Source organism: Thamnophis sirtalis, unplaced genomic scaffold (assembly GCF_051295495.1).
Source record: "Thamnophis sirtalis isolate CommonGarterSnake01/CBP01778 unplaced genomic scaffold, rThaSir2_p1.2 scaffold_13, whole genome shotgun sequence".
Lineage (NCBI taxonomy): Eukaryota > Metazoa > Chordata > Lepidosauria > Squamata > Natricidae > Thamnophis > Thamnophis sirtalis.
Window position 1 is genome coordinate 3,404,952 of NW_028261393.1, and position 25,802 is coordinate 3,430,753.

General features: G+C 44.7%; 1 protein-coding gene across 1 annotated transcript; it reads right to left on the minus strand.

Moving 5' to 3' along the window:
• Nucleotides 1-1,647: 1,647 nt before the first annotated feature.
• On the minus strand, nt 1,648-23,218 carry NAPA (NSF attachment protein alpha). Its single transcript, XM_087728231.1, has 11 exons — nt 22,971-23,218; nt 16,994-17,076; nt 16,229-16,345; nt 11,676-11,722; nt 10,840-10,917; nt 9,061-9,116; nt 7,020-7,104; nt 6,273-6,377; nt 5,140-5,208; nt 3,551-3,601; nt 1,648-2,862 (listed from the first exon to the last, which is right to left on the minus strand). The coding sequence occupies exons 1-11, from the start codon at nt 23,072-23,074 to the stop codon at nt 2,761-2,763; spliced, it is 897 nt and encodes a 298-aa protein (XP_087584357.1). The 5' UTR covers nt 23,075-23,218; the 3' UTR covers nt 1,648-2,760.
• Between the last annotated feature and the right edge of the window lie 2,584 nt (nt 23,219-25,802).

Sequence of the window (25,802 nt, forward strand, 5' to 3'; positions counted from 1 at the left end):
GCCCCAAGTCAAATGTGGACTTCAGAGAAGCCATCCCAGCAAGTCGTGGAATTGGGGGCGTTAGGGATAACTTATTTTAGCATGGAAGAGTAAGGCAAAGTTATTCTCATTTTAGATAGCATCTTTTGAGGATTTGGAATGTTAAGTATTGAATTGCTTAACATGTAACATGTAATAATTAGCTATGTTTTTGGCAAAGAATATCAGCAGCCTTCCTTCAATATGTCCCACCCGCCTAAGACTGGAGCCCTTCTCTGGAGAACATTAATGCGATGTAAATGTAATTGCTACAGGAAAATGTCCCTCTTCGACAAACATCAACTACTTCTTGCTGCAAACCTTGTGGAAACCTCAAATTCAGCCATGTTCAAGCTGCTCTCCTCACGGCTCTTTCCATTCCTGACAACTATCACCATTTCCCACATAGTTTTAATGGCTGGGTAGATAACGCTGCTCAAAATGCACTGAGGTTGAGTAAAAATTACTTCAGTGCCAGCGGGGAAAAAAAATAGAAAGATTCCAGTTAAGAAAGTGAAAATTCAATTCCCTGCGTAGAGAATTATGTAATTTAAAGTAATCTTGATTTTTTAAAATATATATACTGTATGTGTGTGTATATATATATATATATATATGTTTTTTATTTGTGCTGATAAATAAATAAAGGGAGATCCCTTTGTTTATTTATCAGCACAAATAAAAAACACAAATATAACAAAGGCAACAGTAAAAATATTGGGTTTCTGTCGTGATGGACTCTTGTGACGAGCCGATTGACAGATGATGGAGGCAGTTAGCTTCCTCCCATAATTGGGGCTTACCAGGGGTTGTAAAAATCTAATATATATATATATATATATATGTATATATATATATATATATATATGGGGATATGCTTATTTGTTATGCAACTTCAGAGGACCTATAACTCTCTCCCCTGTAAGCAGGACGTCTCATCCAAATCTACTGCAGTCACAAAAATTTGTACAGGGACATACAAATACACACACATACACACAGAGGCAGCCAAATTCAAGCATGCAGGTGTATTTTTAGACAGCTAGAATCACAGCCGGTGTTCAGGATCACAACTTAGAAGAACTGATGGGAAAGGGAATCAGAAGGGGAATCCAGAAGGGAGCAGGGAAGGGACAACAAGGAGAGATGGGCCTGAAAACAAGCAAGACTTTTGATAGAAGCAACAGAAAATTTGAAGTGGGGGGGGGATATCATCACACGCGACGCTAATGAAGTTTCCACATGCAAAGTTCCTTTTTTTTTCTTCCTTTTTTATTGTTTGTTGTGTGCAAGTTATTTCACTATTAGTTGTTTTCCGGTAGACATTTTGAAAACATGCGACAGAATTTGGAGTCCACCTTCCAACAACGGAGTAAGGAAACATTAAATATGGGAAACCTTCATGAAGGGGCTAAGATTACATGATATAAAGCTCTTTCTCTTAAAGCAAAGACAAGGGTGGGGGGAGAGGGGGAAATAGGGCAGCTTTCATGACGATGTATACAGAACACTAGGCTGGAGAAATGCTCTTTTCAAACTAAGCCAGGAAGGAGAATCATGCGAGATGAGAGATCAAGACGGCTTGCACACAGAGCTTCTAAGTTTTAAATATTAAGAGGGGTGTTGGGATTTTATTTTTTGGCTACCTGCTGCATAGTTTCAAGATTGATCTGCCTCTTGCCAAAGAGGGACAGGAAACTGAATGCCCTATATATATATATCGCTCTTGACATGGATATACAACGCCATACTTCTGCCCCAATTTCTAAAGCCGGGGTGTCCAATCTTGGCAACCTGAAGACCTTGTGGACTTCTGGCTGGCTGGGGAATTCTGGGAGTTGAAGTCCACGAGTCTTAAAAGTTGCCAAGGTTGGATGCTCCAGCTCTGAAGGGATCAAACTGGGTTAGTACACATAAATTCAAGGTAATTCAGGCTGCAAGAAAGGAACGTGGAATGAAGCAGAATTGTTTCATACAGCTCAACGACGACAGCTAGCATTTGTGAGGGGGGGGGGAAGGGTTTGGGGTTTCCTGCATTATTTGAATACAAGGCAGGTGAGAGACGCTTAGCAAAGCCCGGCTCCTTCATTTAGAGATCGGGGCTATTCTGTCCACCTTTAAAATATTATTTTGGGAAGGAGAAATATTATTTTGGGAAGGAGAAGGGTTGACTGAAACTCAGGGAAGGGGCTCCTTAGCCTTGCAAAGCCTGTTGGAAAAGGGAATTGGAACTGCTATGGTTAAAAGAGGGGGGGGAGAGACAATGAGATGAAGCCACAAATATCACACAAGGTCTTCTTTCTGCGGTAAAGAAGAAGCCATTTTCCCGTATCAGTTTCCATTAAGATTTTAGGAGGGGAAGGGGGGGGGGGGGAATGAGGACAAGAGAATGACACCATCAACAAAAACCGAACTTACTAACGATGCTTTAAATATTAAACCATCAACGAAGCCATGGGGAGGATGTAAATGCTGGCTCGGGAAGCGAGGCAAGGCTTGGAGGACTTCACATCTCTCCCGGAGCAATCCACAGGTGACGCATCCCAGCCTTGTCCACTGCAGCGCAAAGAGGCGGGATGAGAAAGGAAGCGAAAATGAAGAATTTGCCACTTGAGTCTAATTCCTTCGTGCCAAGACCCTCTCTTTCCCCCCCCCCCACCAGAGCTGATCCAGGCAGAGTTCTGCAAATAACGGGCCAGAGGATGGAGGGCAAGAGGGCTGTGGTTGTTGTTGTGCTTGTTGTTAACGCAGATCTTCCTCTTCACCCTGTATGTTTTTCTTGATGCGCAGAAGCATGGTGGTCAGCCATTGGTCCAGGCGAGAGATGGCGTCGTATTCCTTCACCTGGAGGGGAAAAAAAAAAAATTGTAGCCAGGAATATTCTAAAACCACACACAGCCTTAACAGGGATTTTAATATAGGTAGTCCCTGACTTACCACTGCAAATGAGACCAAAATTTCTGTTGCTAAGTGAGACGGGTTGAGTTTTGCCCCATTTTATGAGCGTCCTTGCCACAGCTCTCAAGAGAATCACTGCACTTCCTACATTAGTGACACCGTTGTTAAGTGAAGCTTGCTCCCCCATTGATTTTGCTTGTCAGAAAGGCCACAATAAGGGGATCCCATAACCCTGGGACACTTGCGACCGTCATAAGAAGTTGCCCAGCTTCTGAATTTTGACCATGTCATCACAGGGATGGTGCAAGAGTTTCTAAGCGTGGAAAAACTCATAAATTATTTCCTTCGGTGCTGTAACTTTGGAACGGTTGCCAAATGAAAGGTTGCACGCTCAGGATTCCCTGTATTCCCACCCTTCCTAGTCAATTCCCCTTCTAGATGAGATTCCGGAATTCCAAGCCGTTTGCAGCCTTCCGGTCTGACGTTCCCTAGGTATTTGTGATATTTGATCACATCATTGAAACCCCACATGTCCAGGAGGCACAGGAAGCTGGGGAGAGGGTGGGGGGAGGGAGACGATGAAAAAAATCCAACTGGACGGCAACGGAAAAGGAGGAGGATAAACCAAACTTACTGATTCAGTGTAACTGTCAATATTTTGTTCCTCGTGAGCATCCAGCAATTTCTAGGAAAGAAGACAGGACAGGCGTCGTTAGGAGAGTTTCCAAATAAAGCAGTATTGACAGAGGGCAAGGGTCAGCCATTGATGGGAGGGAATTAGAAGGCTCATTGGTTGGAGCACAGATGACACTGGCCGAAGAGCCGGTCCTTGCTCTTGTGGACATTGTGCAATCTTGGGTTCACCAACCTGATATAACCCATTGAAGAGAAAGGTTTCCTCCCTATTTGTCCCAAAGTTCCGGGTTTTTTTTTTACAAGACGCAACTGGACTTTCTTGGGTTTGTTTTTTTAAGACGTTTCGCTTCTCATCCAAGAAGCTTCTTCGGCGGCAAATCCTTCCATTCCCCACCATACGGGCAGAGCTGAAGAAGCTTCTTGGATGAGAAGCGAAACATCTTCAAAGAAAAACCCAGAGCGTCCAGTTGCCTCTTGAAGAAGAAAAAACACACCTTTGGGACAACTGTGACCTGGATGACTGAGAACGTCCATTGACATTTCCCTGCCAATCATGTCCGATGCTCCATGGTGGCCAGCATGATTCTACACCGAGGTATACAGAACGCTGTTACTTCCCACCAAAGTGGTACCTATTAATCTACTGTTTCGAAATGCTAGGTGGGCAGAAGCCAGAGCAAGTAACAGGACTCACCCCACTGCGTGGAGCTCAGGTCTCAAACCCGGACTGTTGGCTCTGCAGCTGACAAGCTCAGCGCCTTTAACCGCTATTGTTGGCCTGAAAAAGCATCCCACAGCTGGGTTTGTATTTTGGGGAATATTGTTGACAAGGATGGCTGTGTTTATTGCTCAATGTTATATGGCCCCGGTTATGCACAGTATATATGTGACTGTATGACATGAAAATGAAAATAAAACATATTTACAATTTAAAAAAAAAGCATCCCACAGCCAAGCATCTCCAGTCTTTTCTGGAAATCTAACACACACACCCCAAGTGCCTAAGAATAATGCCATTATTGCACGGTTTATCTCCTAGCTCCTCCCCACTCCTTGCTGACCAATCATGTTACCAATTTCTAACTCACGGCTGTCGTAATCTTTGCATAATGTCATTCAAAGTCTTGTACTTAACAATCTAATCCAAATTCACCTTCTGTACTTTGAGAATGAAAATGTCACCCTCCTCTTAGAGGCATGCATTCAGCGAGACTGGCCTTAAGACTCAATAATATATGTGGGTCTATGCATAATTTTGTGTTTATTTATTTATTTTGTCAGTTTATGCCAGAGGTCTTCAAACTTGGCAACTTTAAGACTTGTGGACTTCCAGCAAGCACAGTCTTTAAAATAACTTTAACCCTGAGTTTAAGAATTCTGGGAGTTGAAGTCCATAAGTCTTAAAATGCCAAGTTTAAAGTTGAAGTCCACAAGTCTTAAAATGCCAAATGCCTGGTTTATGTAGTGTATATTGGAGGTGGAGACCCTTTGAGAGCTATATGCGACAGAATTTCATTTTGATGTATGACGATTCGTGCACATTCAAAGTGACAATAAAGTTATTCTAAGTCTAAGGACTACTCTCACCTTAACCAGTTTGCATTCTCTGGAATCCGAGAAAGCCGGGAACATTTCTTCGTACTTCTGTACAGCCAGCTGATTGAAAAGAAGGTAAAAAAATGGAATGCCAGTTAGGGGATTGGGTGAATCTGAAGGTATCATAATAGCAAAGGACCTCACAAGAATATTGTCAACTGATTCACTTGCTTGGGATTAGATATGGGTCAGTGGAATTCAAGGGGAGATTGCACTTAGTTTGCTTGTGGCTACTTAGGGATTCTAAGCTGACCCCTCTTTTCATTCCGCCCTAAGGTTCTGCCATTCCTTCTCCCACAATTATATATCTTTGCATTCCATTTTACCTTCTGCTGTTTTATCTTACTCTTTTATCTTTACTCCATTTTATCTAGTGCCTTTTAGTCTATTTTATTTCACTGTAGTCTATTTCACTGTAGCGAAGAAATTAAAAGACGCTTGCTCTTGGGGAGGAAAGCGATGGCAAATCTAGACAGCAGACTAAAAAGCAGAGACATCACCCTGCCAACAAAGGTGTGTGTAGTCAAGGCGATGGTTTTCCCAGTTGCAATGGATGGCTGTGAAGGTTGGATCCCAAGGAAGGCTGAGCGCCAAAGAATGGAGGCCTTTGAACTCTGGTGCTGGAGAAGATGCCTGCGAGTCCCTTGGACTGCAAGGCCATCCAACCGGTCAGTCCTAGAGGAGATCTTTACTGCTCTTTAGAAGGTCAGATCCTGAAGAGGAAACTGAAAGACTTTGGCCACCTAATGAGAAGGAAGAAGGACTCCATGGAGAAGAGCCTCATGCTGGGAACAATGGAGGGCAGAAGAAGAAGGGGACGGCAGAGAAGGAGGTGGCTGGACGGAGTCACCGAAGCAGTAAGCCTGAGCTTCAATGGACTCCAGAGGATGGGAGAGGACAGGAAGGCCTGGAGGAATGTTATCCATGGGGTCGTGATGGGTCGGACATGACTTCACAACTAACAACAAGTCTATTTCATTGCATTTCATTATCCTATCTTGTATCATTTTATTGCATCTCCCTGTGGCTGCAGCTCATGCTTGGATATGGGCCAGCTCCCTCATCATGAAAGAATACCATACAGTTTTACAACAGTACTAGAAACAAAACAACATGGTCCAAACCTTGCAATTGAGCATGTCAATGCAGAAATGACAGAGGGCTGCCTTGAAGAAGTATTCCTTTGCACTGTATTTCAGCAAGGGACTGTCCATGGCACTGGTCCCGACCTGGAGATTGCAGAAAAGGTGGGGGAAAGAAGAAAATCAGAAAGAAATTTTTTTGAAGGAAGTTTTTTTTTAAAAAAAGGAAGAAAATGATATGGTATTTATACCACCATAGTCAGCACCTGCCACAAACGAGATATGAGGACATCTGGTTTGGTTTTCCTAAGAAAAGTCAGCAAATCTTAACAATCTTGAGGAGTCCAAAGACGGCAGAGCAGAGAAGCGGGGCCAGCAGGGATGTAGTAATTATATGAATCTATGTTATTATTTATTGATTTGTATCTGTGATGTCGTTGTGGCCCGCAAGCGGAGCTGGTGGCAGACTCAGTGAGGAGGTTGGGGAGGAAGATGGGCCAGTCCTGGAGTCTGGGGAAGGCTCTGATGGGGGCTCTGTGTCAGAGTCAGAGCGGGGGCCAGGGCCGTCCGACAGTTATCAGCTGCCTTCGGAGTCAGACAGCAGTGAGGCAGACGAACAGCTGGAGCCTGTTCCCGGTGTGCGCATGCACAGTTTTTAATTAAAACTGGCAAAACTCAGCCCTGGTAGATATTCGTTTCCACATCTCTATTGTGAGTCGGTATGTTAAGGAGGTGGAGTTTTACGAGGGTTCAGTGAAAGGCGGAGAAAAGGAATAAAAGCGACTGTACCTGCTCATAGATTTCAATAGCTTTCTGGTATTGCTCCAGCTGAGCTGCATAGGTGGCCACTTTCAGCAAACATTTGTTGGCGGAGCTGCAGGAAGAAAAAAGACAACTGGAGGCAACTGGGCACGGGAAAACCAGCAGCCCCTCTTCCCCACCTGCCAACGCAGACTCCATCATGCCCACCCGGGGCAACAAGACTCCCAAAGTAGCCGAGGCCCAAATGCAAAAGATGCAAATACGAGTTTAAAAAGTAGCTTGAGTGGGAGAACGGGTTGGGTTTGAATTTCCCCCAAGGTTTTTCTCTTGCTGGTCTAGAGAGACTCCGAGTAGAAATGCATCTCTCCAAGGCAAGGAGGGAGATAATGTGTCTGTAATGAAGATTTCCAGAAAGGGCTCCTAGCAACCAGCTCTACCCAGGAGTCAAGATCTTTTCAAACTTGAGGACTAGCGTGAGGGTGGAGGGTCACCTAAGAGCAGAGGTGGGTTCCTACCAGTTCGCACCAATTCGGTAGAACCGGTTCGTCAAATTTTTGAAACTCACCACACACACACACACACACACACACACACACACACACACACACACAAAAACACAGACAGACAGACAGACAGACTCACACAGCGAGAGAAAGGGAAAGAAAGAAATAAATAAAAAAGGAAAAAAAGAAAAAGTGAGAGAGGTGAAAGAAAAAAAGAAAAAGGGAGAGAGACAAAAGGAAGGAAAGAGAAAGAAAACACATGGCCAGCAAGCCACTCCCACCAGGTCACATGGCCGGCAAGCCACTCCCACAAAGGAGGCCACACCCACAGAGTAGGTTCGAAATTTTTTTGAAACCCACCACTGCTTAAGAGGCATTTCTGACTTCTTAGGGGTCTTAAAGCTGCTACCGAAGCAATAAATCTTTTCTCCATGATAACTACATTCAGAACAATCCATTCAGACGAGATAACCCATAAGGAGTTGGGCTCTGGGTGTAAAGCATTATGAAAAGTATGATGCCACCTTGGATGGCAGATGGCCTGAAGACACTCCCAACGCCTTGTTAGCCTCCCAGCCTTTGAACTTTTTAACCTGATTCATTTTGACTTGTAAGTTTTAGCTTGTTTTAACCCTGCTCTTAAGCTATGCTTTTTCATGCGTGTGTTTATATGGTTTTCATTAATTTGTTGTAAAATGCCCAGAGTCACTGAGGTGAGAGGAGCGGTGTAGAAATTTCTGGGAGTGAATGATGCAGCTGCTTGTTCTGATTCCAGAGATAACGTGTGCTTGAGGCACCGCTCAAGCTGTGATAATTTTGCCCACAGCTCCTGTAGCGATAGGAACAGAAACAGCACTTAAATCTTATAGTCTGCTCCACAGCGCTTTTACAGCCCTTTCTAAGCGGTCGGCCTCTTGTCCCCAACCATCTGGGTCCTCATTTTATCGAGGATGGAAAGTGGAGTCAACCTTGAGCCAGTCAGTATCGAACTGCTGGCAGTTAGCAGAAGTAGCTTGCCATGCTGCATTCTAACCCCTGCACCACCACAGCTCTAGGAAAATTCTTTTTATTGTGAATGTACTCAACTGGGGCAGATTTCAGACAACTGCTCCAAATCTCCACCACTGCCCCAAAACAGACCAAGTCTTAAGTTTATAGAGAACTGTATTTCAAACCTGCAGCAGCCACTCACATGGGGAAAGCAAAAAGAAAAGTCTAATAAAATAAGCAGTCAAAATAAGGCTGGATTAGTAAGCTTTAAGTCAGAGAACCTCGCGAAAACGTGAAATACCAGGCAAGCCGGAACCGCATTCTCATTGCCCAAAGCACAGCTGTGACGAAATATTGCTTCAGCTTTGCTTCAGGGAACTGAATTGCAAGATCAACTCGAAATATTGTGTTAGCTTGCTGTCAGTGGGACACAAAATTCTTCTGGCCATTTCCAAAACAAAGAAGCTGTCAATCCAGCTTTGATTCTTTTAAACCAGTCTGCTTTCTGACAAACAGGAACGGAACCATCACGAAGCGGGCCTGAGCAGAAATGGAAACAGGAATGCTCGAATTACCTGTTTGATTCTTCACCTTTGTAGTAATCTGCAGCTTGTTCGTAATGAGCTACTGCCTGCAAAGGAAGAAAAAAGGGAAATGGAAACTGAGCATATCTGTGGCTTGAGTTGAGACCAAAACATAGGTGGGTTCCTACCAGTTCGCACCTATTCGGTAGAACCAGTTCGGCAAATCTACCGAACCGGTTAGAGGAGGTTCCACCATTGGACCCGGAAAGCAGGCCACACCTACAGAAGAGGTTCCAAAATTTTTTTGAAACCCACCACTGGTCCTTGGATGTGATTACTCTACACTATCATGCTCATATTTATAAAACTCAGTGCCTCTGTGAAAGGTAAGGATGACTACTGCGTTTGTGGTGCAATCAGAACATTGCATGTGTTGAAGTTGTTTTAACGCAAACCAAAGATGCCTTTTAAAAAACAAGTTTACATCATATTCTTATGCATGCCAGTGCTGTGTGGGAGGTAATTTAAGGTGATTCTGACAAGTGTCGTCGGCATCTTCATATAGCAATAGCAATAGCAGTTAGACTTATATACCGCTTCATAGGGCTTTCAGCCCTCTCTAAGCGGTTTACAGAGTCAGCATATCACCCCCACAGTCTGGGTCCTCATTTCACCCACCTCGGAAGGATGGAAGGCTGAGTCAACCTTGAGCCGGTGAGATTAGAACCGCCGAACTGCAGATAACAGTCAGCTGAAGTGGCCTGCAGTACTGCACCCTAACCACTGCGCCACCTCAGCTCTATCCGGTCACATGGGCAGCAAGCCACTCCCATCCGGTCACATGGGTGGCAAGCCACTCCCATCCGGTCACATGGGCGGCAAGCCACTCCCATAAAGGAGGCCACACCCACAGAGTAGGTTCGAACAATTTTTGAAACCCACCACTGGACCAAAAGTGTACGTGTACGTACGTACACACACACACACACACTGTTTCCTTGCAAGACTTTAGCAGATTCTTTCTAAATAGCCAGTTTTCCTTACACAATAGGACCTTGCATACCAAACCTACTAGACACAAATATTTTTCTCCCTCGTGCCATCACTCTGCTGAACATCTAATTCTCACATGACTGTCTTATGCCTAAAGATATTTACTCAGGCAGTAGGGCTGTGTTACTATTATCCTTCTCATCTTTTCTACTACCGTCTCCTATTGGTATCTCATGATTATGTTACCTGGTTTTGTATGCACACAGAGAGCTTAGGCACCAGAGGCAAGTTCCTTATGCGTCCAATCACACTTGGCCAATAAAACAGTGTGTTCTAGTTAAAGATTCCAGCCTGTCTCCATTTTGGCAGTTTGTTGTACTAGTGTCAACTCGCAAAGCATCCCTGGCATGAACTGACAACTAAGGTGTTTGCAATGGGAGACATGATCCTCTTGTCTTTCCAGTCAAAAGTTGTTCAAAACTTCCAAAGGAACTTTTAAGTTCCAACTGTAACTCTGACTGAAAACTGGCTTAACAAAGCACTAAACCTAATTCCTGGAGCCCACCAGTTCCCCTTCCCTGCCCATCTGCCAACTAAATCCTTTGAAACTTTTCCAAAGTTCTCACAATCTCAGGGTAAAGCCGCCAGAGCCGCTCTTAAGAGCGAGAGGAGGGGCACGTAAATTGAATGAATAAATAAATAGCACCCCATCATAGACTCATGGAAGGACAGTGGGGCCTGGCGTGCTAAGGTCACTGGGGTCGCGAAGAGTCGGACACGACCACTGTAAGGAAGCTTGTTGAGACAGGGTCTACACGATTCGCCTGTTCGCCGTACCTTTTCAATGTCCACCAGCTCACTCTCGTAGATCTCAGCTATGGTTATATGGTGCTTGGCTGCAATGGTGAAACGGCCCTGAAAAAGAAAGGCCCGGGAAATAAAATGAATTAGAAACCAACTTTGGGGGATACCTGGATGTTTGCGTCCCGCCCGAGGCAGAGCTAATCCATGGCTTATCCTCTCAGCTATGCCGAAATCAGGAAATTATCCTGAACCTCTAGATTCTATAAAGGTCGTCAAATTAGGCTTATGGCTTATTTAACGACCACCTTGTTTAGCCACAGAATTTCTGGACCCGACTGTGGTCATAACTCAAGGACTATCTGTGTGGTTTACTGCAAAATCTGTAGCAAAAAGCACAAAATGCCATGTACCTCTAAAGGTGTGTGTGTGTGTTTATTTCCTCTATGCACAAACCTTTGTCAGCATTATGACGGTACTACACAATTTGTGTGTTAGCCAGACAACCCGTCCCCACCACACACACCATTTGTGGTTCCTTGCTTGGGAGCCATATCTTTAAAAAGCCAACACGGAACTCGTGAAAAGCCACCCTCTATGTCAGGGGTGTCCAAACTTGGGAATTTTTAAGACTTGTGGACTTCAACTCCCAGAATTCCCCAGCCAAGGCTCGTGAAAAGCCACACTCTATGTCATGGGTGTCCAAGGTTGGCTGGGGAATTCTGGGAGTTGAAGTCCACAAGTCTTAAAACTTCCCAAGTTTGGACATCCCTGCTCTATGTGGATTTACCAAGTGAACTCTTTTGTCAAGCATTAAAATGTTCCCTGTTTTTAATTAAGAAGGGAGTTTCCGAATTATATAAGCGGCTTACCATATCTGTGTAGATCTCAATAGCTCTGAGGAGACAATTAATGGCCTCTGTTAGGAAAGGAAGAAAAAGAGTGTAAGCCATTTTAAATGCAAGTAACATGAAGAAACGAAGCCATTCATCCATGCAGCTCCAGCTAACCTCCCCTGGGAGGGAACAGAAGGCAGGAATATTTATAGCATATTTCTTTTCTTGGATGAGGTCAAGAAGCACTTAAGGGAAAACTGCGGAGTTCTTCTTGGAACCGGGACAGAGTATCTCAAGAACGGAAGGGGCTTCCTGGAGTGAGATCTGGGCAAACGGTTGGGCATCCTGCTGCCAAGGATAAACATTAAGCAACCCTTGGAAGGGTTCCAATGCTGCCATCATGTGGCTGCTTGAAGAACTGCAACACGTAACCTCTTAAAAACACCTGTACAGGTAGTCCTCAAGTTACAACAACCGTTCAAAATATCAGTGGCACTGAAAAAAAAGTGACCTATGGACGTTTTTCTAGAGTTATAATTTTTGCAGCATCCCCCTGATCATGGGGTCAAAATTCGGATGGTTGGCAACTGACTCGTATTTATGACGGCTGCAGTGTCCCCGGGTCACAAGATCCCCTTTTGCAACTTTCTAACAAAGTCAATGGGGGACCCAGATTCACTTAACAACCATGTTACTGAATTAACTGTAGTGACTCACTTAACAATGGAGGCAAGGTTGTAAAATGGGGCAAAACTTACTTAAACGTCTGACTGAACGACGCAACAATTCTGGGCTCAGTTGTGGTCATAAGTCGAGGACTATCTGCACTGAGATGGTGGAGAATTGGGTGACCTCAGGTCCAGCTTTTGAAAATAACCCTTCTGTGGCCCTTCTGTTTTGAAGGGATGCTTGCTCCAAATAGAAGACAAGTACCTTGGCTAACTCAAGCTTATCGTTATTTATTTTCAGGGTTAGCCGTGTAGCTGGGAGTTGGGCATATATATGTTGTGGCCCAGCAGGAGCCGCTGGAGCTGCCACCAGACTCCGACAGCGAGGGGCCCTCTGAGTCAGCTCTGGGGGATGTGGAGGACCCTGGACAGGGTTCCGACTCCAAGCAGGGCGCAGAGAGGCTGGTTGGCCACCAGGAGACACCTGAGCCTTGGATTAGTGGGGAAGAGACAAGGGAGAGTGATCCGGACGCCAGCAGTGAGTTGTTCCTGGATGCCGGTCACCAAAGAGCTAATAGGTGTCAGGAGCAGTTGCGCAAGTACAGGAGGTAATTGCACTCAGCTGGTGGTCATTAGGCTCCTCTCCAGACTATAAAAGGACTGCTTGTGCACATGCCCCTCTTGCAGAAGTCAACGCAGGAACTAATGTTGGAGAATAGAATTGTGAGCTTGGCAGGCTGGATTGCTGCCACGGCTTATCTGTGCCAGCTTGCTGCCAAGGACCTGTCTGTCTGTCTGTTAATAAATTCTGGTAAGTATCTTTGACATATATATATGTTTCATCCTAGTGGAGTGCCTCGTTAGAGGAAAAACAGCCTGGAAAAATAAAGAGTTGCATCTAGAGCCAAAATATTAAAGCAAGCAGCAGCACAGAAAAAAATACTTGTAGTAGACATCGACTGCTCCTCTTGGGCGGCACCGGGAAAGCCTCAAAAGACCCATTATTTCCTGTTATATTTTCTTCTACTTGTGTCATATCCATCATCGGACGTTGGCAATCATTGTTGGCGATTCTATTTTTACCAACAACCACATGCAAAAGCATTGCTGAGTTTTGTCCAAACCAGTCCCTTAGGTTTTGAAGCCATGATGTTCTTCTTCTGCCTGGACCTCCTTTGCCTTCAATCTTTCCTTGAAGGAGGATTAAGTGAGGGATGTCCTATTTTTCCACATCATCTTGTCCGAAATATTCTAACTTTCGCTTTTTCATGGTTTTATTTCCCTTGGCTTTCCCAGGCAGCTGATCACCTCCTCATTTCTGATTTTGTCGACCCAAATTATACGTAACAGCCTCCTGTCGATCCACATTTCAAATGCTTTCTGGTCTCGTCAAGTGGCTTTCTGTCCAGAGATCAACTCTCTACTCGGTAGAGCAGGATCGAAAAGATGTTAACGTCTGACAAGCCGGATTTTCAGTCTTAGGCTTATGTGGGAACTGCAGAAGCCCTTTTTCCATGTTGAAGAAATGCTGTTCAAGTTTTCTCTCTCCTCACCTTTACTTAGACTGGCATTATTCCAAGTATTTTTTTTTTTAAATCAAATTATAAGCAGCAGAAAGTTTCCATGTCCCGCCAAGAGAGGGCATTTTGTCAATGGCTCAAAGGAGTCTTCAGAGCCTCCTGGCCTGTCCCTATACACTCCAATACACTATTTTAACAAGAGAATGAAGTGACCGCCAAAGGCTTCCCCTAACCAGATTTTCCCCTTCAAGATCAGATCTCTGGCCAATGTCCAAGACAACACAACTGCATCCTAATTTGTTTTTCTTTGGAACACCTGTTCTGAATGGACAAGGACTGCCCCCCCCCGGGGGGGTACAGATTTGTAACCGACACTGTTTGCCTCCAAAGCATCAGAATTGTTTCCTTTTCCAGACTCCAATCCCAAGAAAAGCCTTGTTTAATTAAAAATAATAATAAGGGCAATCCAAAAGCGAGAAGCATCACATTAAAATCCTTCGGGGAAACGTGGTGCAACAGCTTGGATCATCTCTTATTTCCTCTCCCTCTCATAGCCGATAATCAGCTTCCAAGTCTCCCAAAAGATTAAACAAATCCCGGGTGAGGATTAAATGTGTTTTCTCCTCGAGTAACATTTTCATCTTTCCAAACTGTTGCCTGAACCACAGTAGCTCCCGGAAACAGATCTCTTGATTCAATGGCCTGCCGTTTTCTCATTAACAAGTGCTAGCAAAAAAGGTGCAAAAAAAAAGGATTTCTCTTCCCAGAAATAGACCCAAAAACGAGAAGCCGTGCCTAGACAAATGGTGGCTCAGTTAGGAGATCTTGCCAGGTATTACATCCAAGAGACCTCCCCCTGCCCCAAAAAAGGTAAAATCTTCCTCGTAATCCTCTCCTAATAACAAAGGCCCTTGGCCGGTTGGGTGGGAAGCCGATTCATAATGCAAAGCTCAGATTTACTCTAAGCTACAGAAAAAGCTGACTTCTGGGCAAGCCCTCCTAAACTTAAAACAGCAATGCATTAAAATGAATTTCTGCACTCATCGATTAGAATTAGGCAGAGTTGTTAAAACTGCAAGGCTGCACCTAAGGGAAGATATCTCTGTATATCCCGTCAGAAGGTGAGCTGGCGAGTTTCTGCTCTTTGGTCTTTCAGCTACCTGCAGCTTGATGGCCCGTTTAAAGGCAGATCAAGTTGGTTAAGCATTAAGAGGCAAAGTGTAGTCCACTAATGACATCGGATTAATAAAGCAGATACTCAGAAGGAGAGGATATTTTGCAGCTTGGGGCTAAACTGTGAGGTCCTTGGTGTTCTCTGAGCTTCGGCGGCTTTGTTGCGGATGTTTCATGGCCCAACTAGGTAACGTCTTCAGTATTAGAAAGGAGTGGGGTTTGGAGACTGTGTGGTCTTCGGTGCTCTCTGAGCTTGCTGGTTTTCTTGCAGACATTTGATGACCCAACTAGGGAACATCATCAGAGGTATGTGATTATGCCACTACTGATAATGTTACCTAGTTGGGTCATGAAATGTCTGCCAAAAAAAGGGGGGTGGGCTCAGGGAATACAAGGATCCTGGATATTCAAAATCTTCTCATCCCTATGAAGTATTTAACCAAAATCTAATTACTCATATTTTCTTATTTGGGCTGAACCAGCTGAAACTACGACTCACAGTTGCTCAAGAGAAGCCAGGATCTTGAAGCTATTTCCATAGGCCACGGTGATGACCTCACAACAGGAGAAGGTGCTGCACATCCAGGCAGCAGGGTCATGTGGGAGTTGGCCCCTGAAGGCATTGCTTAGATCAGTTCTTGTCTTCCCCCCTCCTAGTCATGCTCGAAGTGACCAAAAGGGGAATAACTATCAATAAGTCAACAGCTATGTTGACATTTTCTTTTTTGGGGGGAATGAAATATATATTTGTTGAAGCCTAAAGCATTGTTGGATACACTGCATGATGGAAACTCACATACTGTACATCAGGGGTGTCAAACTCAACGCCTGGGGGGGGGGCAGTTTCAGCCCACAGGGTGCTTAGATCTGGCCTGCATGGCTGCCCTGGAAGCAGCAAAGGACTGGCCCACCACGATGCCTCTGCCAGCAAAAACAGAGCTTGGGAGTGGGCTGCAAGAGGTGGTCGCAGCTAGAAACGGAGCTCGCTGGCAGAGCGCTCGGGCCACCACCTGCGCCCCCCCTGACATGAGTGATGTCGATGCCAACCTCGGGCCAGCCGAGGTCAAACACAACCCCAAAAGAAATCGAGTTTGACACCCCTGCTGTAGATCGAACCGGTTTAGTGGATGTGATGGGAGGTATGAACAGATCATCCTCCCAGCCCGAGGGGGGTAATCCTATCTTATTCTGCTAAGGCCGCAGGAGGACCTTAGCCCCTTTCACTTACCTTGAGGATCAGCCTTTTTGAAAGCGTTGCCAGCGTCCACAAAGCTCATAGCTGCGTCATGCTTGTTCTGCAACTGGAGGTGGAGCTGAGCCGCCTGGCAGAATGCGTTCCCAGCAGCTAGGAGAGAAAGGGAAGAGTCAAAGGGGGTGGGGCGAGGGGAATGAAAGGCCGGGGACTTTCTAATATGTCACTAAAAAAAGTTCAAAGCCAGGTCCAAATTCTGAAGAGTTTGTGTTTTATCCTCCTCGGCTAGAGACGAAAAGGGCAACAGGAAGGAAAAGGCTTGGAGTGTACAATCTTAAGTCACTTCGTCATCACTGCTATCAAATCTTAGGGCACACCCCACTGCTTGTAGAGCAGTACTTAAAACTGCAACCACCTCCACAGCTTTGGGCAGTGGCAATTCCACAGCCAATGAGGTTAGTGGGAATATTAGTCATTGTTCCGTGAAACTAGCCGGAACAGCACTTGCCCAGCCTTTCCTGGTTCTGTAAGGCTGTTCAGGTACTTCCAGCAATTGGACTGAGGAATGTACCTCTTTGAGGATGATCTATCATAGGGGTCTCCAACCTTGGCAACTTTAAGACTTGTGGACTTTAACTCCCAGAGTTCCTCAGCCAGCTTTGCTGGCTGAGGAACTCTGGGAGTTGAAGTCCACAAGTCTTAAAGTTCCCAAGGTTGGAGACCCCTGAATTATCAGCAGACAAAGTGATGTATGTGTATCTTAGCAAGCCAAATATGCCACAGGGTCAAACAGCTACATACCACTCCAGTTCTTGGCCATTTTGAACATGTTAGCCGCTCTGGCATAGATATCACATGCTTCTTCAATCCTGGAGGAGCCACCTCTAGGGAGGAAAAGAACACGGCGCATCAGCAGAGAACAGGTAGAATCGTTTACCTGCAAAAGTGCAGGAGATGACCAGGCTGAGCCAGAAGGAGGGATCAAACGGGTCATCAGTCACGAGTCCCTTCGTGCCCAGAAGGCATCTAAGTCCAGCCCACCCTGATTCTATTGACTCCTATCTACCGCCAATTTGCTTTGACTCTTAGTAGGTCAGATTCTTGTAGAGAGCTTAAACTTGCCATAAATCCTCTGATTTCCCTGGCACTTCATAAGAAGTATCTAAAGAAAACCCTCCCTTTCTCCATATTGAATATCCAACAGTTGTAGCGCTTAATATATTGGCAAAAAATATATATACAATTATTTTTTCTTTGTGTATAAACATCTACATGTTTACACCTTTCTGAATAAGAAGCTACTATTAGTCACATAATTCTAACAAAAACTTTGCATGCAATTATATAATGGCATGGCCGTAGGGGCCCCAAATACAGGTTGTGTATTTCACAACAAGGAACATGAATCAAACGAAAGGCATGTATAGCTTTATTTCAATCCAGATAGTAATATGATGTATGAATAAAACAATTGTTGTTTAAAGTATATGCTTTTCTAAGGCATGGAACTGATTAAATTAGATCTGCATTTCACTTTCAGTTAATACTTAGAAAATACTAAAGCACAAACCTTTGGAAAATCAAGTCCCCCTCTTAGAAATAAATAAAAGAGAACTGTGTGTTACAGACCCCAACATAAATACTAAACAATGGAGCTTTAGATTTATAGCATAATCAAGTCACACAACGTGTACTTTATTGGATTTTAGTGTTTCAGTTCAAATAGCATCGGCTACTGAAACTTTTAAAACATACAACTTAAAGGCGCGAATGCTTTAACTGTGCCCACTACAGTTAAATCTATTAAACCAGACCTCATGGCTGGAGCTCAGGAAAAATAGTTGATTCGTGTCTTCCAGAAATCAGACATCATATCTGCCACAAAATGTTGCACCTGGTTATGCCAGCTCTGCTCTAATCCCACCAGTTTGTAGAAAGCTTAAATTTTGTCCTACGGTTCCAGCATATTCCCTTCCAGAAAGCAATTTCCCCTGCTCTGTGACTAGAAACCTACAATTCATTTTCTTCGAGAATCACTTACAGATGGCAGTCAGACTTTGCCAAATGCCAGAGTTTCAACCAAATAAAACCCAGGAAAAGAAAGTATTTTTAGTTAATGTTCTCTTGAAACATGAGAACAGAAAGGAAGGGGCCAAACTAAAGGGGCCAAGGAACACAGAAATAATATCTCAACGCATGTATTTTGAGATGTTAAATTTCTTCAGTCGGTTCTGAAAAATGTACAGAATCCAATTTGGGAGATTTCCAAGCCATAGTGGTTGGAAACCTTGCAGCCTCTAAGGAAAGTTGAGTTGTCAGTCACGGCTTAGCTCAGAGACATGAGTGATAAATTCCAGGAAAACATTTTAACTGTTGCCCAAGATACACGGAGTATGCTGGCCTGGGAACAAATTCACAGGGCTGGATGCAAAGAGGCATTTCAAATACAAAAAAAACTCTCAGCAAATTTTGGACAATTAAATAGAGCCTAAAAAAAAGGTGGGTCATTGTATATCCAACATATAAGCTAAATGCTAGGGAGCCAAAATGTTTCCTCAGACTACAATTCTGCACAACATTTTATCCTTGTTAACTAAGAAGAATTTCTTAAAGTAATCTAAAATGCTGCCTGCCAAATAGTTAAGAGGACTTTCTCTTAACCAAAAAAAACAAACACCCCACCACCATGCTATTTTCTTATTTTTTCCGAAGAAGCCAAGGACATGTTTAACATGGAAGGGATTTATGTACTTCCTTATACTAACTAGCCAGTCAGTGGCATGTAAACAAAATAAATGAGTGTAACAGACCAATATTTTAATCCACACAATGCATTGGCTGCCCTCACGAATTGCATTTTGCTATGTGGTAGATAATTTCGACGGCCTCCTTTCACAGTACTTCCATAACGTGTTTTTTTCTGGGAGTAGACATTGTTCTACACAAATCCCACCTAGTTACTACCAGTGTGTGATGCTCCCCCCTAATTGCCTCTGTGCACATAATTATTCCCATCAAACCTAGCATAAAAACAGCTTGGTGACATCATTATTGCTTGCAGAGGAAGTATCTGAAAAGTGAGAATCTTCATTATTACAGTTTCTTTACCTTCTTCCAGGTAACACACACCATCAATGTTGGCAATAAGGTCTACAAATCTACAAATTTTTGTCATACCAGGCTTTTATTCACAGTCTGTGGGCGAAAAATAAAGACCAATGTCCTGCTGCAGAAGTATGTGCCACCTCTCAAGTCCCAGACTGACATTATATATAATAGAAGGAATTAGCCTTTGTCATACACCCTCCATTCTCTTTTTGCCCACTTGGCAACAGTTGGTTGCATTGCCTGTGGGAGGGAAGGCATACAGCTTTAAAAAAATGAAGATCAAACTGCTGCACTTCCACTCACTTACATCATGCTTTCAGGGAGGAAAAAACAATTTCGCTTGAACTAGAGATATTACTTGGGTGCATGAAGAAATAACCTTAAGCAATTGGTTGGGAAATATTTTGTCCCATTTAACTGACCTACTTTTGGCATAGGGCAACTTTTAACTTTGGTGACTTGGTTAAGATATCTAATATCTATTCTAAATTTGACTTCTGCACCAGGCCACTCCCTGAGTGAAGGCTCATTGTAGTATGTGTGCATTTCATTCTCCAGCTGTTTCCGAAATGCAATGGGACTTTCATTCACTCGGTTTTGTTAAGTTGACAGCTAATTTTATGTTCTACTATGCTGCCCTATTGGGGAGATGGACGGCAGATAAATTTAATAAATACAATGTAATGTGCCTTACTTGCTTGTAAACAATCCCTTGAATACTTGGAAGAATGTCCTTCTGTGAAGATACTGAATGAGCAGTAGTTATAAGCGGTCCTCAAAGTTCCAACTTGTAGTTACAAGATCACGATGACACAAGCGCAGGGCAACTGGCTCACATTTATGGCGGCTGCAGTCACTCATGATCACAGGATCGCAACTTGTGACCTTCCTTGATGTCTTCCCACAAGAAATTCACATAAGTTGCTGACAACACTTTTTCTCAAGTTCTACTCCTTGCTCACTAGTAAGTGTCTGTCTGAAGCACCCCCACCTATCAACAGCCCTCCCCAGCCAGCTCACACTCCCTAGAGCCCACCCACCACCTCTGCAGGCTCACCTTCAGTCCCTAGCACAGGGGTATCACCTGGCAGCCCATGGACCAGATACGTCATGCACAGGCCACGCCCACCCCAGCTTCATGAGGTGGGAAATATCGCAAAACATCACATGACAGCAACGTGATGCCGCAAGTTTGAAACCCACCTCGCCGGGTCCCTGTGCTTCTTGGTGCCAAGAGCACCCTCCACACTCCTTGCCTGGAGCTCTCATCTCTTCCCACTTAATGATCCACATGGTCCTGTAGTTATGATGGCAACCGTGACCAATGTCACTAACTGGAGTGGTCACATGAGGTTACACTTTACAACCACATCATTTAGCACCAGGCGTTTTGGTCCCAATCGCGATCATAACTTGAGGACTGCCTGTAGAGCTCAGCAGAATTTTAATTTTAGTCAAATGAAAATTCATGAAGGCGGAACAATGAATGATAAACTACACTGTTGTTCTCTAATAATACCATTCACACCTCTGTCATTCCTTAAGATTAAATTAGCATAGGAAACGTATCCTCTTTATGACCTCCTTCAATCTTGTTTTGGCAACCACTAAAATCTGCTCTTTTTTCATACTGGGCTTCAAATAAAGAATAGTGCCTTAAATCAAATTAGCTGTTCTACAGTGCTTAGCCCTGCTGCCTGCTCAAATTTTTAGCAATTATATTTCTACTATCTTGATAGTAAAAAAAAAAAAATCCACTAGCATCATATTACTACTAAGACCCATACTTTACAATTTCTTTGAGTTCCTGGAAGTCTTGCCCACACATTTCCAGACAGTTGTTGATTGGGCACTTTATCATCATTCAGCATCTTTTTTAGATCAGAATAAGCCCTCAAATGCGAACAACTATGCCAAATCAAATAGAGCGAAAACCCACTCCTTCTACCACTGATGACGTTCCCTTATTGGGTCATGAAATGTCTGCAAGAAAACAACCAAACTCAGAGAGCACCAAAAACTCCACATTCTGTTGTAATATAGTTCCTTGTATAGGTGGGGTCACCCATGGTCCAGTTCATACCAGGGCATGCAGAGCCACGCTGAACCACACAGGAGAAAACAAACTCCTAAAACCCCATAACATCCTGACAGTTCATAACATAACATCCTGAGATGTGCCCTACCAATGACGCCCAGGATTTGACCATATAGACAGAACTTCCCTGAGCAGTAGATTAGAAATTGTACTTTTACAGGCTGTTGTTAATCACATGCTGATTGCTCCTCCTGCCTTTGTCCTATCTCAATAAAAGGGGCTCTCAGACCCCCAATCTGGGTCGCTCCATCCCGAGAAAGATTGTGTCCTGTCTTTTCTCCACATTGGCCTCATGGACGAACCATGGGAACATCACAACATTCCTCCTCCTCCTCCCATTCCCTTTTTGGCACTGAAGAAACTCAGAGAGCACCAAAGACCCCCACAGTCCTAAGCCTCCAAATCCATGTGGGGAAACCAGTTTCACTGAACTGCGTTCTTAACCAACTGCAGTGATTCACCCTTAACAAGTGTGGCAAGACCCCTGGCTTCCTGGATATACATTGTTTCAACTCCTGCCCCCCAAAATGAGGCTATAGAGCACTGCACACCAAGACAACTTAGACACAAGAACAGTTTCCCCCCCCCCAACGCCATCACCTCTGCCAAGGTGGCGCAGTGGTTAAATGCAGCACTGCAGGCTACTGCTAGATCAGCAGGTCAGCGGTTCAAATCTCACCGGCTCAGGGTTGACTCAGCCTTCCATCCTTCCGAGGTGGGTAAAATGAGGACCCAGATTGTTGGGAGCAATATGCTGACTCTCTGTAAACCGCTTAGAGAGGCCTGAAAGGCCTATGAAGCGGTATATAAGTCTACTGCTATTGCTATTGCTATTAACAACTAATTACCACAACACTGTCAAACTATTCACTAAGGCTGCATTACTATTACTATTACTAGTCTCATCATTCCTATCCCACATCTCCTCCCACTTATTGCTTGTATCCTTACAATTTATATTGATATTGTTTCCTGATTGCTTATTTGTACCCTATGATTATCATTAAGTGTTGTGCCTTATGGTTCTTGATTAATGTATCTTGTCTTTTATGTACACTGAGAGCATCTGCACCAAAGACAGATTCCTTGTGTGTCCAATCACACTTGGCCAATAAAGAATTCTATTCTATTTATTTCTCTTCTGTTTTCTGTTCTATTTTCTATTCTATTCTCACTCTACTCTACTTCTATTCTAAATTCTTCATTATTCTATTCTATTCTATTCTCAACAAAAACCCCTTCTTGCCTGGCCACCTAAATGGGGGGGGGGGGTTTGTTGGTCCCTTGTGGTCGTAAGTCGAGGACTGCCCGTACCAGAGTCCGCCTAAAAACTGTTTTCTGCCCCTCAAAAAAACCCCACCGCGAACCTGCCGCAAGGCCCGCATCCGAGAGACCGGGGCCCGCCTGACAGCTCGGCCGGACGGGCCAAACGCCTCCGGGCCCCTCACGGCGGGAGAAGCCGGCCTCACCTTCTCCTCCCTCTCTCTCTCTTTCTCTCCCTCCCCCTGCGTCGTCGGTTCTTCGCCTGACAGGCCGCCCCTGACAGGTTCTGGCGGCGGCGCTGGGCCTTACCCGAAGAGTCCCGAGAAGAAGCCGTGGGAGCCGCGGATTTTCTTGTCCGCCTCGGCCAGCAGCTGCAGCGCCTCCTTCTCCTTGCCGCTGGTGTCCATCGCCATGGCCGGCGGAAAACGGCCCCGCACCCCGCGGAGAAGCCGAAGCTGAGGGGAGAAAAGGGGGGCAAAAAAAAAAGGCCGGACAGACGGACGAGCCTAACTGTCTCCCCTCACCGCGGTCGCTCTCCCTTCAGGCTGAGGGGAAAAAAAAGAGACGTCGCCTGACGCCCCCACGTCGGCACGCACAGCCAATAGGCGGCGGCGGCGACTGTAATTCCCGCCCCCAAACCTCATCGGCACGTGATCTAAGCCGCGCCCCCTCCTCTCTGGGCCGCCGACGCACGCCCCCCCGCCGGGAGTCTCCCTCACGTGACTCAAGGCCGTGCTGACTCACCAGCGTCACGTGACCCCGGGCGACGTCCACCGCCGCAAGGCGAAGACCGCTCGGGTGGTAGAGTCCAGGAGAGGGGGGGACGGGGAGGGGGTTTTTTAAGGCCGAGTTGGGCTGTACCATTTTTTTTATTTACGGGGGAGGGGATTTGAAATCCAATGCTTCGCTTGAAGGAAACTGGAACTGCGGACTTTTTTCCAATGGGCGCTTCGGGTTGTTTTTTTTTTGGTCCTCCAGTTTGCCCATGGTCCGCAGCCCGGTCGGTTGGGGATTATGGGAGTTGTAGTTCAGTGACCTCTCTTAGTGCACCCAAGCCAGGAAGTTCTTGGAGGCTTGAAAATTCAGGGGGAAAGAGCACATTTTGCAGGCGCCAAATTTGCAAAATGCAAAATTGCAGCAGTCCCATTGTGCCCATCTCAGGATCTCTTCTAGATGGGGGGGGGGGTGTCTCCCAACTTGGCTATTTTTTAAGTCTTGGGGGACTTTGACACCCAGAATTCCTCAGCCACCAGGTCTGGGGAATTCTGGGAGTTCAAGTCCCCAAGTTTTAAAGTTGGTCTCCTGCTTGAAGCAGGGGTCTCCAACCTTGGCAACTTTAAGACTTGTGGACTTCAACTCCCAGTGTTGAAAAGCTGGCTGAGGAACTCTGGGAGTTGAAGTCCACAAGTCTTAAAGTTGCCAAGGTTGGAGACCCCTGCGTCAAGCAGGAGACAAAGTGATGTACCTGTGTCTTAGCAAGCTTTGCTGGCTGAGGAACTCTGGGAGTTGAAGTCCACAAGTCTTAAAAGTTCCCAAGGTTGGAGACCCCTGCGTCAAGCAGGAGACAATGTGATGTACCTGTGTCTTAGCAAGCTTTGCTGGCTGAGGAACTCTGGGAGTTGAAGTCCACAAGTCTTGATTGTAAATGTGTTTTTATTTTCCATTTTCATTTCGTACAGTCACATATATACTGTGCATAACCGGGGCCATATAACATTAAACAATAAACACAGCCATTCCTCTTGTCAACAATACCCCCCAAAATAGAAACCCAATGCACCTCTTCGACCCTCCATACACCCTTTCTTTCGCCCCCCTCCAACTTTCCATCTTAAGTCCACAAGTCTTAAAGTTGCTAAGGTTGGAGACCCCCTGATCTATCAGCAGACAAAGTGATGTACCTGTGTTTTAGCAAGCTTTGCTGGCTGAGGAACTCTGGGAGTTGAAGTCCACAAGTCTTAAAGTTGCCAAGGTTGGAGACCCCTGCCTCAAGCAGGAGACCCTATAACATTTCAGACAAGCGACTGTCCAATTTCTTCTTAAAAACCTCCAGTGATGGAGTACCTACAACTTCTTTTTTATTATTTTTTATAAATTTTTATTTTAAACACATCAACAAAAACAAACATATGACTTAAAGCAACATAGGAACAAGAAGTTCCATCATATATCATACAGCAGTTCCGTATCGGTTTCTTTGCAGTTAGTGTTTTCCCTTCTATACATTTCTATCTTGCGTTCATAATCTCCTTATTCGTTATCCATTTTTATGTACTATTCTATATTTATTTATACTTAGCTATTTATAACCGAATATTGTTTACCTATATTGTGCTTTATATTCTTACTGTCATTTATTCTCTTACATACAATTCTAGGTATATATTCACATGGTTATTCTTTTTCTTTGCCATCCTTATACTATTGTTATTCCATTTAAAAGGTTATAAGGTAGTTTGGATTGTTTTGTTTACCATCCCTAGCGCCTGTTGTGACACCACCTTATTTTCTCTTTCTTTTCTTTTCTCTCTCCCTTCCTTCTCTACTTCCTTCCTTCCTCCTCTCCTTCCCCTTCTTTCTTCCCTTACCTCTCCCCTACTCTTACCCTCTCTCTTCCCCTTCCTACCCACCTACAACTTCTGACAGCAAGCCGTTCCATTCGCTGATTGTCCTCCCTGTTAGGAAATTTCTCCTTAATTCAAGGTTGCTTCTCTCCTTGATTCATTTCTTGTCCGGTCTTCTGGAAAATAAGTTGACCCCTCTCCTGCTAGCAGCAGCCCTTCAAATGCTGGAATCCTGCTATCACGTCACTCTAACCCTTCTTTTTCTCTAGATAAGCCAAACCCAAATCTTGCAACCTTTTTTTTCCCACTGTTAATATCTCTTAGCTCTTGTCCTCAGCATTTTCCTTCTGCAGAAAACCAGAAAGCTACAGAATTCAGACAGTCTTTGCCAGGGAAGTCCAGCATCCCGGCAGCAAATCCCAAATGCCGAGAGGACACTTGAAGGGGGGGGAAAAAACGTAACACCACTAACGGCACGATAGCAAAATAAATAAATGCATAAAACTTTGCAGCCATCGCCCTCCCAAGCGTTGAAAGGGGGCTACGCCAGAGAAGGGCATCCTTTGTGGTCTTGACA